Genomic DNA, 13,333 nt, shown 5'->3' with positions numbered 1-13,333 from the left:
GGGAGCCGGCCTCTGCTCATTGACTGGATTTATCCAGGAACCACGAGACCAGAGCGTGCCCTCAGAGGAGGCCACGTGGGCCTACTACTCCAAAGCGAATCCCCTCAGGGAAGCCCGTGCAGCTTTGCCTGATAGCAGCCCATGCTACGATCCGTTACCGAAACTGGGGACCGGGGAACGATTCCAGGGAGGCGCAATGCCTCCACCTGGTAGCAGAACATGCCGTCCATAGCGCTTCGCTAACCGTCTCACTTCTGCGCCTGAGAAACGGGGGCTCATTTCAGGGAGGCAGCAATGCCTACCAACTGATAGCAGAGCACGCCGCGCATAGCTCTTCATTCCGCTAGTCGTCTCAGCGCCAGAGAATCGGGAGCTCGCTTTCAGGGAGGCAACCATGCCTACCAACTGATAGCAGAACGTGCTACTCGCAGCACTTCACGCTCATTACCACAGCGACTGGGAACCGGGAGCTTGCCTTCAGGTAGGCCACAATGCCTAACAACCTGATAGCAGAACGTGCTACTCGTAGCACTTCACACTCATTACCACAGCGACCGGGAACCGTGAGCTCATCATCAGGGAGGCTACCGTGCCTACCACCTGATAGCAGAGAGTGCTACTCATAGCACTTCATGCTCACCGCCACAGTGGCTGGGAACCGGGAGTTTGCCTCCAGGGAGGTCACTCAGGGAGGCCGGATGAGGCCTACTACCTACTAGCACTCGTGCTAGCCATCCAGTGACTGGGGCCCAGGAACGCCATCCGCAAAGGAGGTCGAGTGAGCCTGCTTCCCCACAGCAGGCCCATAGGGAGGCCCGGTAGGGCCTACCACCTATTTAGCAGCTCGTACCAGCCGTCGAGGGACTTAATGCCTATGGTGCCCCCTCGGGGGAGACCAGGCAGCGCCTGCTGACCACAGCAGGCTCTCAGGGAGGCCGAACAGGGCCTAGCTTCTGAGCGAAGGTAACCCAGACCGGGAGCCTACCCCTCAGGGAGGCCTGGCAGGACCTATCCCCCGAATAGGGGGTCTGCAGATTCCAAGGACCCTGCCGAGACTTTAAGAAGGCTGGCTGCTGCTACCTGGGCTGACGGCAGCTGTCTGCTGCTGACGAAGGCCTGGAAATCCAGTTAACACCTGGGGACTCATCCCCAGGGCCAATGACGGGTCACTGCTGACGTCGACACCAGTGGAGAAGAGCCTCCGAGGCCCACTCGTGGGCCATAGTGTCGGGACTTTCCTGCAAGGAGGCCGGTTAACGCCTACTACCTGTCCTGAAGTCCAACTGCCCAGACCGTCCAAGCTGGCCACTCAGAGCCAGCTGGCTCCTATGCCCGCACCTGGGGCTGGTCCATCCCAGAGGCAGCTAGGGACAACCTACTTCGTCGTGTCCTAGGGCCCCCAGGACGGCGCAGTCTCTTGGGCAGTGCCTACAAACATGGACCTAATCACATTGCCAACAGCAGTGTACTCAGCAGAAGTGCTCAGCAAAGACCCTCTAAAGCGAGGGGAGTACAACTTACGTCACCTGCATCGGGGCGGCTGTCTTTCTTTCCATGCAGCGGCCAACCTTGATTGCGAGGGCGTCAGCCATTGGCAATGCTCGGGCCTCAGGGGAGCATCCGACCAGAACCGTACAGACAGAAGGATTATCCGATGTTCTGCTCAACCCGGGCCCTAAAGGAGGTGAAGCAGAGACATAAAGCAAGGGAACAATATCACAGAAATGTGAAAAACCACCGGCCGTACCATCCTCCAGGAAGAGGCCGGGGGCCGCCAGCAAATGGCGGCCACCAAGCTCCGAAAGGCGGAAACAGCAGATAAAGTCTAGTCGCAAACCGGCGAAAGACGCTTAATTCCACCCCACGACTACTGGCAAAGTCGCTGTCTCCTGCAACATCCTCGTCTGCATTACACGTGACCCCAGAACGCAGAGAAGGGGGCGGGCCTTGGCCTGACGACTCTGCAACAGAGGAGCCTGAAACAAGGATGCATAAACAACGCCATGTTCTTAAATAAAAAGACAGGCCAGGGGCGAACACCTTTATTAAAAGGGAACGCCCCCATCCTTGACAAAGCCTAGGCCAAGTGGTGCGACATAGGTCCGCACTAGATCTACTCAGGGCCCGGGAAAGAAATATTATCACCTCTAATATTACACAATGAGGCCCCAAAAAACCCCTTTTCCAAAGCCCCGCAGAGCTGGGCGCAGATCTCACTACAGCTCGTGCATTAGCGCGTACCCGGTCTTCAGCTACTTTTCACTTTACGCTAGGAAAAAACACAGCTCACCCCTTACACTACAAGCCCTCAGGCGAGAGCGCGATTCAGTTACCCAAACAATGGGGAAAATATAGCACGGAGAGGCAGCAAACTCTCTAGCAGAAAGTGAAGTATTCACACACCACCATCACAATGTTGCAAAGAAGATCGTTCTTAGCTTACTCACGGGGAGCTGCAGGCCCTGCGAAGATCCAGCGGCGATCCAAATTTCCCCAGAAAACCTCTCAGGCGAGCGAAGGTATAGGAGTTCTGAAAAACATAGTTTTGAAAATGTTTCACCCTCAGCGAGGGGACTCACCAATCGCTCCCAGCGGTGCTTCCAGCCAACCATAGGCTATTATCCGCCCGCCATCCTGAGGGGGGCGCTCTCACAACCAAGCCAGGCGGGCCGTCAGAATTCTTACATTTCTGCTCATCATAGGCCCACCGGCCTGATGTTAAAAGCGCCTGGGGAAAAACTTCTTCCAGAGGAAGGGAAAAAGGCAGCGTTCACCTGCGTCCCCTCGGGGGCGGAGTCCGCTGCCTACGCTGGTCCCGGTTGCCAGCTCCAGCTTCCTTCCTCTTTTTGAAGCGGGTGTCCCGCCTCCTCTGCGCCATAACCCTCCGTGGGGGCGCTCGAGAGGCAACACTGGTTCTCTGTTCCTGTCTCCAGCCCTCAGGCTGGGACGGACCAGGGACACCCGACTGCCTGGGCGCGGTCCCGGACCTCCGCGGGATGCAGGTTTTAAATGCTGCCGAGCGCGTCCTCGCCTCCCTGAACTTATCCACCACCGCCTCTACGGAGGTGCCAAACAGTTCAGAGGGCGAGACCGGGGCATCGAGGAGAAAGGCTCTCTCTTTCCCCGCGATGTCCGCCAGGTTCAGCCACAGATGTCTCTCCGTGGCCACCATAGCCGCCATCGAACGACCGATGGCGAAAGCTGTTTGCTTGGTGGCCCTAAGAGAGAGATCAGTGGTGCAGCGCAACTCGGCCACCGCGTCAGGGGTTAGTCCCACCCCCTGATCGAGGTCCTTCAGCAGATCTGCCTGGTAGGCTTGTAACACTCCCATCGTGTGTAAAGCCGCCCCAGCATGACCCGCCGACATGTATGCCCTGCCGTTCAGACGTGATGTTGTCCTAAGGGGATCTGACGGCAGGGTGGGAGCCCTTAGTGTCGATGGCCGCCCGGAAGCGAGGTAGTTTGCAAACGTCTCGTCAACGGGCGGCAGCGACACATATCCAGCTTCCGGTAATCCCTCGACGTCAGCAAAATTAGCCCGCTGACGCCGATGGACTCGCGCTGAATAGGGCTTCTTCCATCCTCTCGCAATCTCATAATGGAGATCAGGAAAGAATGGAAGACTCCCGAGAGCTGGCTGGTCATGGGCGGGGAGATAACGGTCATCCAGTCTACTCAGACGAACGTCATCTCCCCTAGCGCGCCGCCAAGGCAGCTGCAATCTGCCCACGGCGCGCTCCATAACCTCCACCAGCTCCCCATACATGGGACAAGGTGGTTGAGAAGCCTCAAACTGTTTTTTACTTCACTCGACTCCTCAACCATCCTCTGCTCCACTGGAAGAGCCACAGACGAGGAGGAGGAGCTTAGATCCTGCTCCGCCTCCAAAGTCTGCCCCTCGCGATCTGGCTCGTTGTCCACAAGCACTACACCAGTCTCTAGACGACGAGCCAGATCCAGCTGGGAGCCCCAGGATTGAAGGCGCCGCTCGGCCTCGGCGCGAGCGGGGCCGCTCCCAGCTGCTGAACTCTCTCCCCTCGAGAAGAGAGCCAAACGAGAGCGGAGCGTTCTCAACGGAAAACGCTCGCAGTTCGCACAGGAGGCTCCCTCGAGAACCTCCCGTGCATGCTCTTCCCCCAGACAGTATACACAGAGCGTGTGAGTGTCGTCAGGTGTAAGATACCTGGTACACGGCTCTGCGCACCTGCGGAAGTGGCGCTGTTTCTCTGCACACTTCATAGCTTGGTATTTGCTTGACGTTCAGGATCCAGGCAAAACAGTCACTGAAGACGAAGAGATACTGTCATGTTGGCAAGGCGCCCTTATATACTTCCTGGTCGCACCTTGATGACATCAGAGGCTGTCGCCGGTCAGTGGAATTGACGTGATTCAATGTGATTTCAGGCACCTGTCACGCCGGAGGCGTTCCCCGTAGCGTCGAAGCTGACGCAGCGCGAGTTCCCTTTCGAAAGGGAACTGTTGTTTCACAGTTGAGATGTTTCTTTAATGCTGATCTAACAGCAGAAGACACGAGCCGCGATTTAAATCCCAGTTGTGCAGACGGGGTGCGTTGTAACTGCGCTACAATGAGCCCCTATTAGAAATATGTTATTATATTCTACAGTTTTATGAATTCTTTTGAGAAACCATGAGAAAACGGTGAATAATGACTTAGAGTCAATGTTCAGAAATGATTCATTATTATTATGTTTTGAACTATGCTGTATAGCTGTAATTAGCGATGTGTTTGTTGTCAAACTCAAAAATGAGTATATTTTTAATGATTAAAAAATGCCATTATTTTAAAAAGGTAATAATTGTATTTTGTTGACAAAATATTTTAGTTTGTCTTGGATATTTTTTTTATTATATCAGGTAACATTTTAAGCTGTTATTTGGTCATGTAACAATGTGCCCCCTAACATGTACCCCACCTACGGGGCATGTTGTCACATTTCACTTCCATTCTTTTGGGGTAAATCAAGAAAAAAGTATACACTGTATTAATGAAACAAAACCACACAATTGTACTAGACATGTGTGAAATGAATGTGGGAAAAAATAAATACTCTGAACCCCAAGTGGATTTACACAAATTTAAACAGTCAAAAAGCGTTAGGTTGTGCCCCGCTCTCCCCTATTCCATGAGGCCATGGGATTTATGAATGGCATTAAAGGGCTGACACTGGTAGGTCACGTGATAATACAACATAGCGAATGCAGTACATCCAGATTACATTCATACAGTCATACTATATAGAACATACATTTTTAGTGGTTGTGAAGTAATTACTTATTTGAAATGAGTACCTACTGATGAGAGTATGTGATTTTGGACGCAGCCAAAGGCAAACCGGAACTAAACATACATTCTAACTCTGGAAAAAGGGGAACAGAAAATACACTTCAGAATAAAAGTCCACAAAGCAAAACCAGGGAACATGAATGAATATATTTTTAAGGTCACACTTTAGATTAGGGTCCAATTCTCACTATTAACTATTAACTATGACATTTGCCTCAATAAACTCCTAATTACTGCTTATTAATAGTCAGTAAGATAGTTGTTATGTTTAGGTATTGGGTATGACTAAGGGATGTGTTGAATATGGTCATGCAGAATAAGGCATTGATATGTACTTTATAAGTAAATAGCCTAGTAATATGCATGCTAATAAGCAACTCATAGTGAGAACCCTAAACTAAAGTTTTACCATTTTTAATTGTAATTTATTCCTGTGATGCAAAGCTGAATTTTCAGCATCATTACTCCAGTTCTCATTGTCACATGATCCTTCAGAAATCATTCTAATATGCTGATTTGCTGCTCAAGAAACATTTCTTATTCTCAATGTTGAAAACAGTTGTGCTTCTTAATATTTTTTTGTGGAAACCATAATAATTTTTTTTCAGGATTCTTTTATGTATATAAAGCTCAAAAGAACAGCATTTATTAGACATATTTTGTAACATTATTATAAATATCTTTACTGCCACTCATTTTAATCAATTTAATGCATCCTTGCTGAATAAAAGTATTAATTTCTTTATTTCTTAAAAAACAATGTACTGACTCCAAATCCTAAATGTACTGACTCCAATACCATGCTATATGGCATCATTCAGTAACCAAGGTATCAAAGAATCTTTCAATCGGATAAAATAACTTGGCCATGGTCTTACCATAGTCTGCCTTTTGTTCTGGCATAAGGCCTGTACACCCGTTTAAGCTGTGTGTGAATGCATGCATGTTTTCTGTGTGTTTTACAGGTGGTGCAATTGCTCCTGAGCAGTAACATGTGTGCTGCTATGTTAGAACCGAAGCCCTCCGATCCCAATGGCATCAGCCCGCTCCATTTGGCTGCCAAGAATGGACATATCGAGATCATCAAGTAGGTGCTCACTGGATTCCTTGGCATTGCAACCACGGCAACCTGGTTCTTGCCACTTTGTTTCAGCATATATGCTGAAGTAATAACACCTGTAAAGTTGTCTTTTAGTTGCCATCTTTACTTAACTGCATTGGCTTTTTAGCTGCCTCATCATTCAAGTGCGACATTATTATACAAGTGCTTACAGTGCCTTCCACTAATATTGGCACCCTTGGTAAATATGAGCAAAGGCAGCTGTGAAAATAAATCTGAATTGTTTACCCTTTTGATCTTTTATTTTTAAAAATCACAAAATTCTAACCTTTCATTGAAGTAAAACAATTGAAAGTGGGCTGAAACTCACATTATAAAATAAATGTTTTGCTCTAATGCTGGTTGGCCCCAATTATTGGCACTTCTAGAAATTCTTATGAGTAAAATATCTCTATATATTATATTCCTATTCATAGTTACGTTTTTTTTAGCACACCAGGGTGACTAGGAGCATTAAATTGTCCAGTCATGACTTCTTGTTTCACAGGAGTATACATATGAGGAAACACAAAGCCCAAATTCCCTTAATCATTCATCACAATGAGTAAAAACAAAGAATATAGTTCTGACGTGCAGCAAAAAATTGTTGAGATTCACAAAATAGAAAGTGACTGTACAAAAATAGCTAAAGCATTGAAAATCCCCATTTCCACCATCAAGGCAATAATGAAGAAGTTCCAATCAACTAAAGATGTTACAAATCTGCCTGGATGAGGACATGTTTCTATATATCGTCTTAATGCACGGCGAGGAGGAAAGTTTGAGTGGACAAAGACTCTCCAAGGATCACAGGTGGAGAATTGCAGAGATTAGTTGAGTCGTGGGGTCAGAAAGCCTAAAAAATGTATCAAACAGCACCTATATCACCACAAGAAAAATCTTCCTCGCTCATCCAAAAACAAACTCCAGCATATTCAGTTGTCAGACATGACTCGAACTTTAAAAGGGAACTTCTGTGGTCAGATGAAACAACAACAAAAAAAAATTCAGCTTTTTGGCAGTTAACCCACCAGATGGCTTTGTTAAAACAGGCTTAAAAAGTACCCCATGCCCAGGGTTAAATACTGCTGGATCTTTAATATTGTGGGCCTGTTTTTTGCTGGAGGTCCTGGACATCTTGTTCAGATACATGGTACTGTATCATGGATTCTAGAAGATACCAACAGATAAAAAACCAAAACATGACGGCCTCTGCTAGAAATCTTATAATGGGCCATGGTTGGATCTTCTATCAGGACAATGATCCTATCATGACCATCCCAGTTCCCTGACCTGAACGCTTTAGAAAATAAGTGTGGGGTGAACTGAAGAGAAGAAGCACAAACATGGATCAGGGAATCTGAAGGATCTGGAGAGATTCTGGATGAAGGAATGGTCTCTGATCTTGTCAGGTGTTCTCCAATCTCATCAGGCATTATAGGAGAAGACTCAAAGCTGTTATCTTGGGAAAAGGACGTTGCAATAATATAGATATATATATTATTAATTTGTTTTTTTTCCACCCTTTTACAATTTGGACTAACATGACTTCTGTGTATAAACATAATTTTATGTAGAATATGCAAAGTCTGCAAAACTCTGACACGAAGAGGTTATGTGAGGATGCTACGAAATTATTTACGAGGAATAGTTTTATATTGTTTTCATTTAGCGGTAATAAATTCTGTACAAGGGGACAGACATTGACGGCGAAAAATCCTGACACAGCATTTAGCTCAGTGACACAAAACTGTCTCTGTTGCATGACTGATGTGGTAAGACAGGTCAGGAGCAAAGGGATCGGGGATGATGGGAGAAATGAAAGGCACTGTGGGCTGTCCGATCAGTCCCTGGAGGCTTCATTCATTAGATTCACACACACACATTTAAACCGAGTGTCCTCGTTTTTTTTCCTTTGATGGACAGTGCCATCATTGCCTAGTGACGCACGTCGTTAATTAGTGATTTCATCATTCACCACACATTTTAGGCTGCTTACGGATCAGTATGAATGTGTGTTTGGTTTGACGGATATGAAAGACACATTTTAAATGCCCATCTTGGACATCAATTCCTACACTACCGCTTCTCAACTAGCAGGCCAAATCTGACCTGTAAATCACTTGTATACAGCCCTCCAGTTGATTCAAGTGCTGCACAAATCTGGACAAAGCAAGCACTTTTCCTGGCCACAGTTCATCTATCAGTTTTACGCAGGAATGATTAAATATTAAAGATGTCCTATTATGCTTTTTTACATTTTCAAATTTCTTCCAAAGGGAGTCATTCTCTATACCAGTAATCGCTGTTTCTGAACTCCCTGATACTCCTCGATTGTAGTCTTGAGTTTTCTTACGGCAACAAACACGTCACAATATTCCTCATTTAAATAATTCCTGCCCAAGGCATTCACAAAATAAAGGGGATGAAGCCTGGTTAAGCTGCGTTAGTAGTGAGTTTAAACTCGCAGTAATGGTAAGGGGCGTGAGACTCTTGAAGCGGTTGACCAATCACAACACATTGGTCTAGCTGACCAATCAGAGTAAGAAGGGGCTTCATAGAGACTGGAACTTAACAGAGCGTTTCAGACAGACTAAGAAAATATGTGCTGCCTGCAACAATGTCAAATATGTAGATTATTATTATTTTTTTACATTCAAGCATGAAAACCTATTTTAACCCTCTGGTCCTCTTCATTTAGGGGTCACACTTGGCTTCTTCGTGGTCAAAAGTGACCGAAGTTCTATAATATTTTTTGATTATTTAGAATTTTGAGGGTATTTTATGATACTATGCAATATTTATACAATTTTTATTAGCTATTTGTCCCCATTGAAAATAAAAAAATCCAAGTTTTGGAAGGTAGATTTTGGAAGGTAGATGTTGTTTATTTTGCACTCTTGATATTTTAGAGTGTCACCCCTTCATTGCTGTCCACTTTTTACTGCATCATTGCTGATTTGTGGTTCGTATCACCAAAAGATTCTGAGTTTTTGTATTTTTGCGTATTTCCCATTCATTTCCTATGTTGGTCATTTTTGACCGCGAAGGTCTGACCCTTTGACATATCCGAATCATCTCTATTTTTCTTTTGGTGCGTTCACATAGCTAAAGGGACAAAAGTCACCAAGTGTCATCCCATTCCGATGAAGCAAAACATTGTTTGGGTCATTTTTGACCGAAGAGGACCAGAGGGCTAGTAGAGCCCAAAAACATAACAGGTCTCCTTTGCTTTTCATCACCTATTGTACTGGAATTAATTAATTTTTTTAATCAGCTAGATTAATATTTCTTTAAAAAGACAAAGGCACTGTTTACACCTGGCATTAAGATGCGTTTTAGTCGATTGGATCACAAGTAGACGACGCTAAATACACGTGTAAATGGGGTCTAATAAAATGCGTCGAGCTTGTCAACTTTTGACCACTTCCAGAGGTAGCCGAAAACACATTCGACTGATGTGTTCAAACAGCCGCAGAAGACCACCTACTCTCCGGCTACTGACCTAACATTATGAGAGCGCGCTAGCCAGATGGGATTTAAACTTTGTCGCCTGAAAACTCAATTTTGGTTTGAAGATAAAAAAACATACCAAGAACAATGTTTTCTCACCATTCCTGATTTCTAACACACACTCACAGCGTTCGGCATGGTCCTGCGGCTATCAGCAGAAACTAAATCTGGTGCTCTCTCTATGTTTATTCATCATTTCTGGGCATGTTCATAACAGTTTTTTACTTAAAAAAAAAAAAAACAGTTTTTGTATGTATGTGTTCAGGTTACTGATCCAGGCTGGTATAGATATAAACCGACAGACTAAATCAGGCACAGCGTTGCATGAAGCTGCTCTCTGCGGGAAAATCGAGGCTGTACGACTGCTGCTAGATGTGAGTATTTCGTTATGCATTATATTAGGTGAGGTGTCCAGAATGAACTTTTTGCCACCAATGACAAAAAATATGCTTACATATAAATATATACACAAAAATACTCAATATATTACCGTTCAAATGTTTAGGGGTCAGTAAGATTGATCATTTATTTGATCAAAAATACAGTAACAACAGTAATATTCTAATATTATTGCAATTTAAAATAACTATTTCCTATTGTAATATTTTTTACAAATTTTACATTTTATTCCTGTGATGGTAAAGCTGAATTTTCAGCATTTGTCATTTCCATCCCTAATTCAGCAATTGTTGCACAATAAATGTTTATTATAATCAATGCTAAATACAGCTGCTTAATGTTTTTGTGGAATATGTCCCCCCCACTGTCCCTTTCAATCAAATCAATGCCTCCTTGCTGAATAATAAAATCTTTCTGACCCCCCAACTTCTGAACTGTAGTATATTCTGTCACTGTCACAATATATTTTTTTCCCCTTGCATATTGGTGAGAAAAAGCGCAGGTCACTCAAATCATCATGCGTTGTACAAGACGAGTTAGTCTTCATTTCTCTGTGAACCTTATTGTGATAAATATTCAAAATCTGTTCCCACATGGAGTAAGGCAAACTAGGCAATATGAGCCTTTAATCTTAATGCAAGTTTTACACAAGAATAGAAGAGTCGTAATAGATGTCTTCTAGGCTGTGTGTGTTTGATATGAACCATGTATTATTTTGCGGCCAACCTGATGTAGCATTTACTCGACAAAGCCGACTTTTACTTGCATTTGGTGCTTGCCGAGTCTTCATTTTGGTCCCTGGTTGTGTTTGGGTGTTTGCTGTTATGTTATGTTCATTACGTGAATGTCTGTATGTGTAATCACTATGTACTTTGTGAATGTGTACTCTGGCTTTTGTCTTCAGAGTGGAATCAGTGCTGGGGTGAGGAACACGTTCTGTCAGACAGCACTGGATATTGTTAACCAGTTCACCACTACCCAAGCCGGCAAGGAGATCAAACAGATGCTGAGAGGTACAATGGGAGAGAGTTTTTGAAAACATAAATTCAAGAAGGTAGAATCCAAGGCTTTTTGAACTCACGGGTATCTTTGTGTGTGTATGCAGATGCATCGGCTGCCATGCAAGTGAGGGCTCTGAAGGATTACTGCAACAACTATGACCTTACAAGCCTCAACATTAAAGCAGGCGACATCATCACGGTAAAGAAGCGATTATTTGCCTGTAGCAATATAGCAAGTTGTGCTTTTTTTTGCGGTTTAACTAACCTTTACACCCTGGGATGTCATGCACATATTTCTTTTTAAGCGGGACTAGTTGTTCTTTGTATGTACTGCTATTCAAAAGTTTGGATCAGTACGGGGCTGTTTCTAGGCATGAGCCCACCCAAATGTCTGCCTTGCCCAAATGTCAGAATTTAGGAAAAGATAGTGTTCATCTGTTTTTACGATTTGTGCATTGATTAAAAACAATCTGTGGTGGGCTATGTGTTAAAATGTTTGAAGAAGGGCTGTAGAATGCCCCAGACAATCACAAAAATAACACCCGAAATAGTTTTAACTCAAAGTATCGGCAAGGCGTACTCACAAGCTTCAGACTGGCAGTGAAAACGGGCAAGAATATGAGTGCTATTAAGGTGTGAATTGAGTTGTATTCGTGAATATGTATCTTGTAAATATTAATAAACAGCTCTGATTGTTTTTTAATTTTATTCATGCCAAGTTGAAATTAGCTGTTAATGCTGTTAAACTGAATGTACGAGGCAAACTGTCTGCTTAAAATACAGCTCACTGAAATATTTTCAGTTTAGGGCCATTCACACAGTACACGGTTTTGCGTTTAAAACCAGTGCAGGTCTAGAGATGCATTTTTTAAAAGTTATTTTAACTTGAGTGCCGTGTTTTAGAAAGCCGCATCATGCACGATACTCTGCAAAAGTATGGAAGCGAGATGCGAGTGCAACATTCAAACACATCTAGGGTGATGTTAACAATGAAAATGATAGAAAAGTAGGGCAAAAAAAAAAAAAAAAAATTCTACAAATTCTTTGTAGCATTTAACTGCCCCTTTCCCCACGATTAAAGTTGCATTCATAGTAACATATAAGCTTCTATTCTGTTTTCTTTCCAAATTATCACTGGAGAATAGAAAAGTTCAAATGTTAGCATTTTATTTAAAGTTAAAATAAGACAACAAAAAAATGTCATCCAATTCACACAGGATGCGTTTTTGCTGTTAAAGGGTAACTTCAGTGATTTAGCATTAAGCTTTGTATCAGTAGAAACCCTGTAGTATATTTGAATTATGGTACCCCCCCCCCCCCCCCCCCCCCTCATATCCCCCTGAGATGAGAGAATTATGTATTTATTTCTGGAAAAAATCCTCAGATGACGCAAATATTGTCATTTTGCGTCATCGGAGGTTTTTTTGCCCAGAGGCTAAAAACTACAGCCAGTAGTAGGCGCTAGTTCCGCATGTTATCAACCCACCCATAGGGGAGAGATCTCACCCACAGAATGTAAATATGCTCAGCTCGGCCTCGGGCATTCATAAAGGAGCGGTGCAGAGCAAAGTGAGTGTTTCAACTTTTCAATGAACTCCTATGAAAGTTTAGCTTTCATATGCAATCAGAAAACGCACCAGACTGACAGCCGCGCTTACCTCAGCTCTGCTCAGCGCTTACTTCCCTCTCGTGCTGAATGAGATCTGACTCCTGCAGCTGCGTTTGTCCGGTGACTTTCGTTCGGCTCACTCACACTTTATTGAAAAGACACGTTCAGTTTTTAATTGTAGTGTTTATTCTCTAACTGAACGAAATTATTGTATTATTATGAAGATCAAAACGACGCTGTGGGCGGTGTAGGGAGTGGCCTCGTTGGGCAGCGAAGCAAGTGCGTTCTGAGAGTTGTTGTCTTTCATCCACATGAGACAAAAATACATTTTCTGTATACCTTTTCTTAGTCTAGAAGGCACCAAATTCAAAACTAATTTCACATTTCTACTACATAAATGACACAGT

General features: G+C 44.3%; 1 protein-coding gene across 2 annotated transcripts in view; it reads left to right on the top strand.

Annotated features, from left to right (window-relative positions):
* Positions 1-13,333, top strand: part of LOC307123470 (caskin-1) — an 81,765-nt gene that overhangs the window by 44,379 nt on the left and 24,053 nt on the right. For both annotated transcript variants that reach the window (XM_079812004.1, XM_079812003.1), the window contains exons 6-9: positions 6,271-6,392; positions 10,183-10,291; positions 11,221-11,329; positions 11,422-11,516. In XM_079812004.1, the coding sequence (XP_079668130.1) occupies positions 6,271-6,392; positions 10,183-10,291; positions 11,221-11,329; positions 11,422-11,516 (435 nt within the window). The remainder of the gene's footprint in view (positions 1-6,270; positions 6,393-10,182; positions 10,292-11,220; positions 11,330-11,421; positions 11,517-13,333) is intronic.

This window comes from Gobio gobio (assembly GCF_949357685.1).
Source record: "Gobio gobio genome assembly, chromosome: 3".
NCBI lineage: Eukaryota > Metazoa > Chordata > Actinopteri > Cypriniformes > Gobionidae > Gobio > Gobio gobio.
This window is presented reverse-complemented; position numbering and strand designations above follow the sequence as displayed.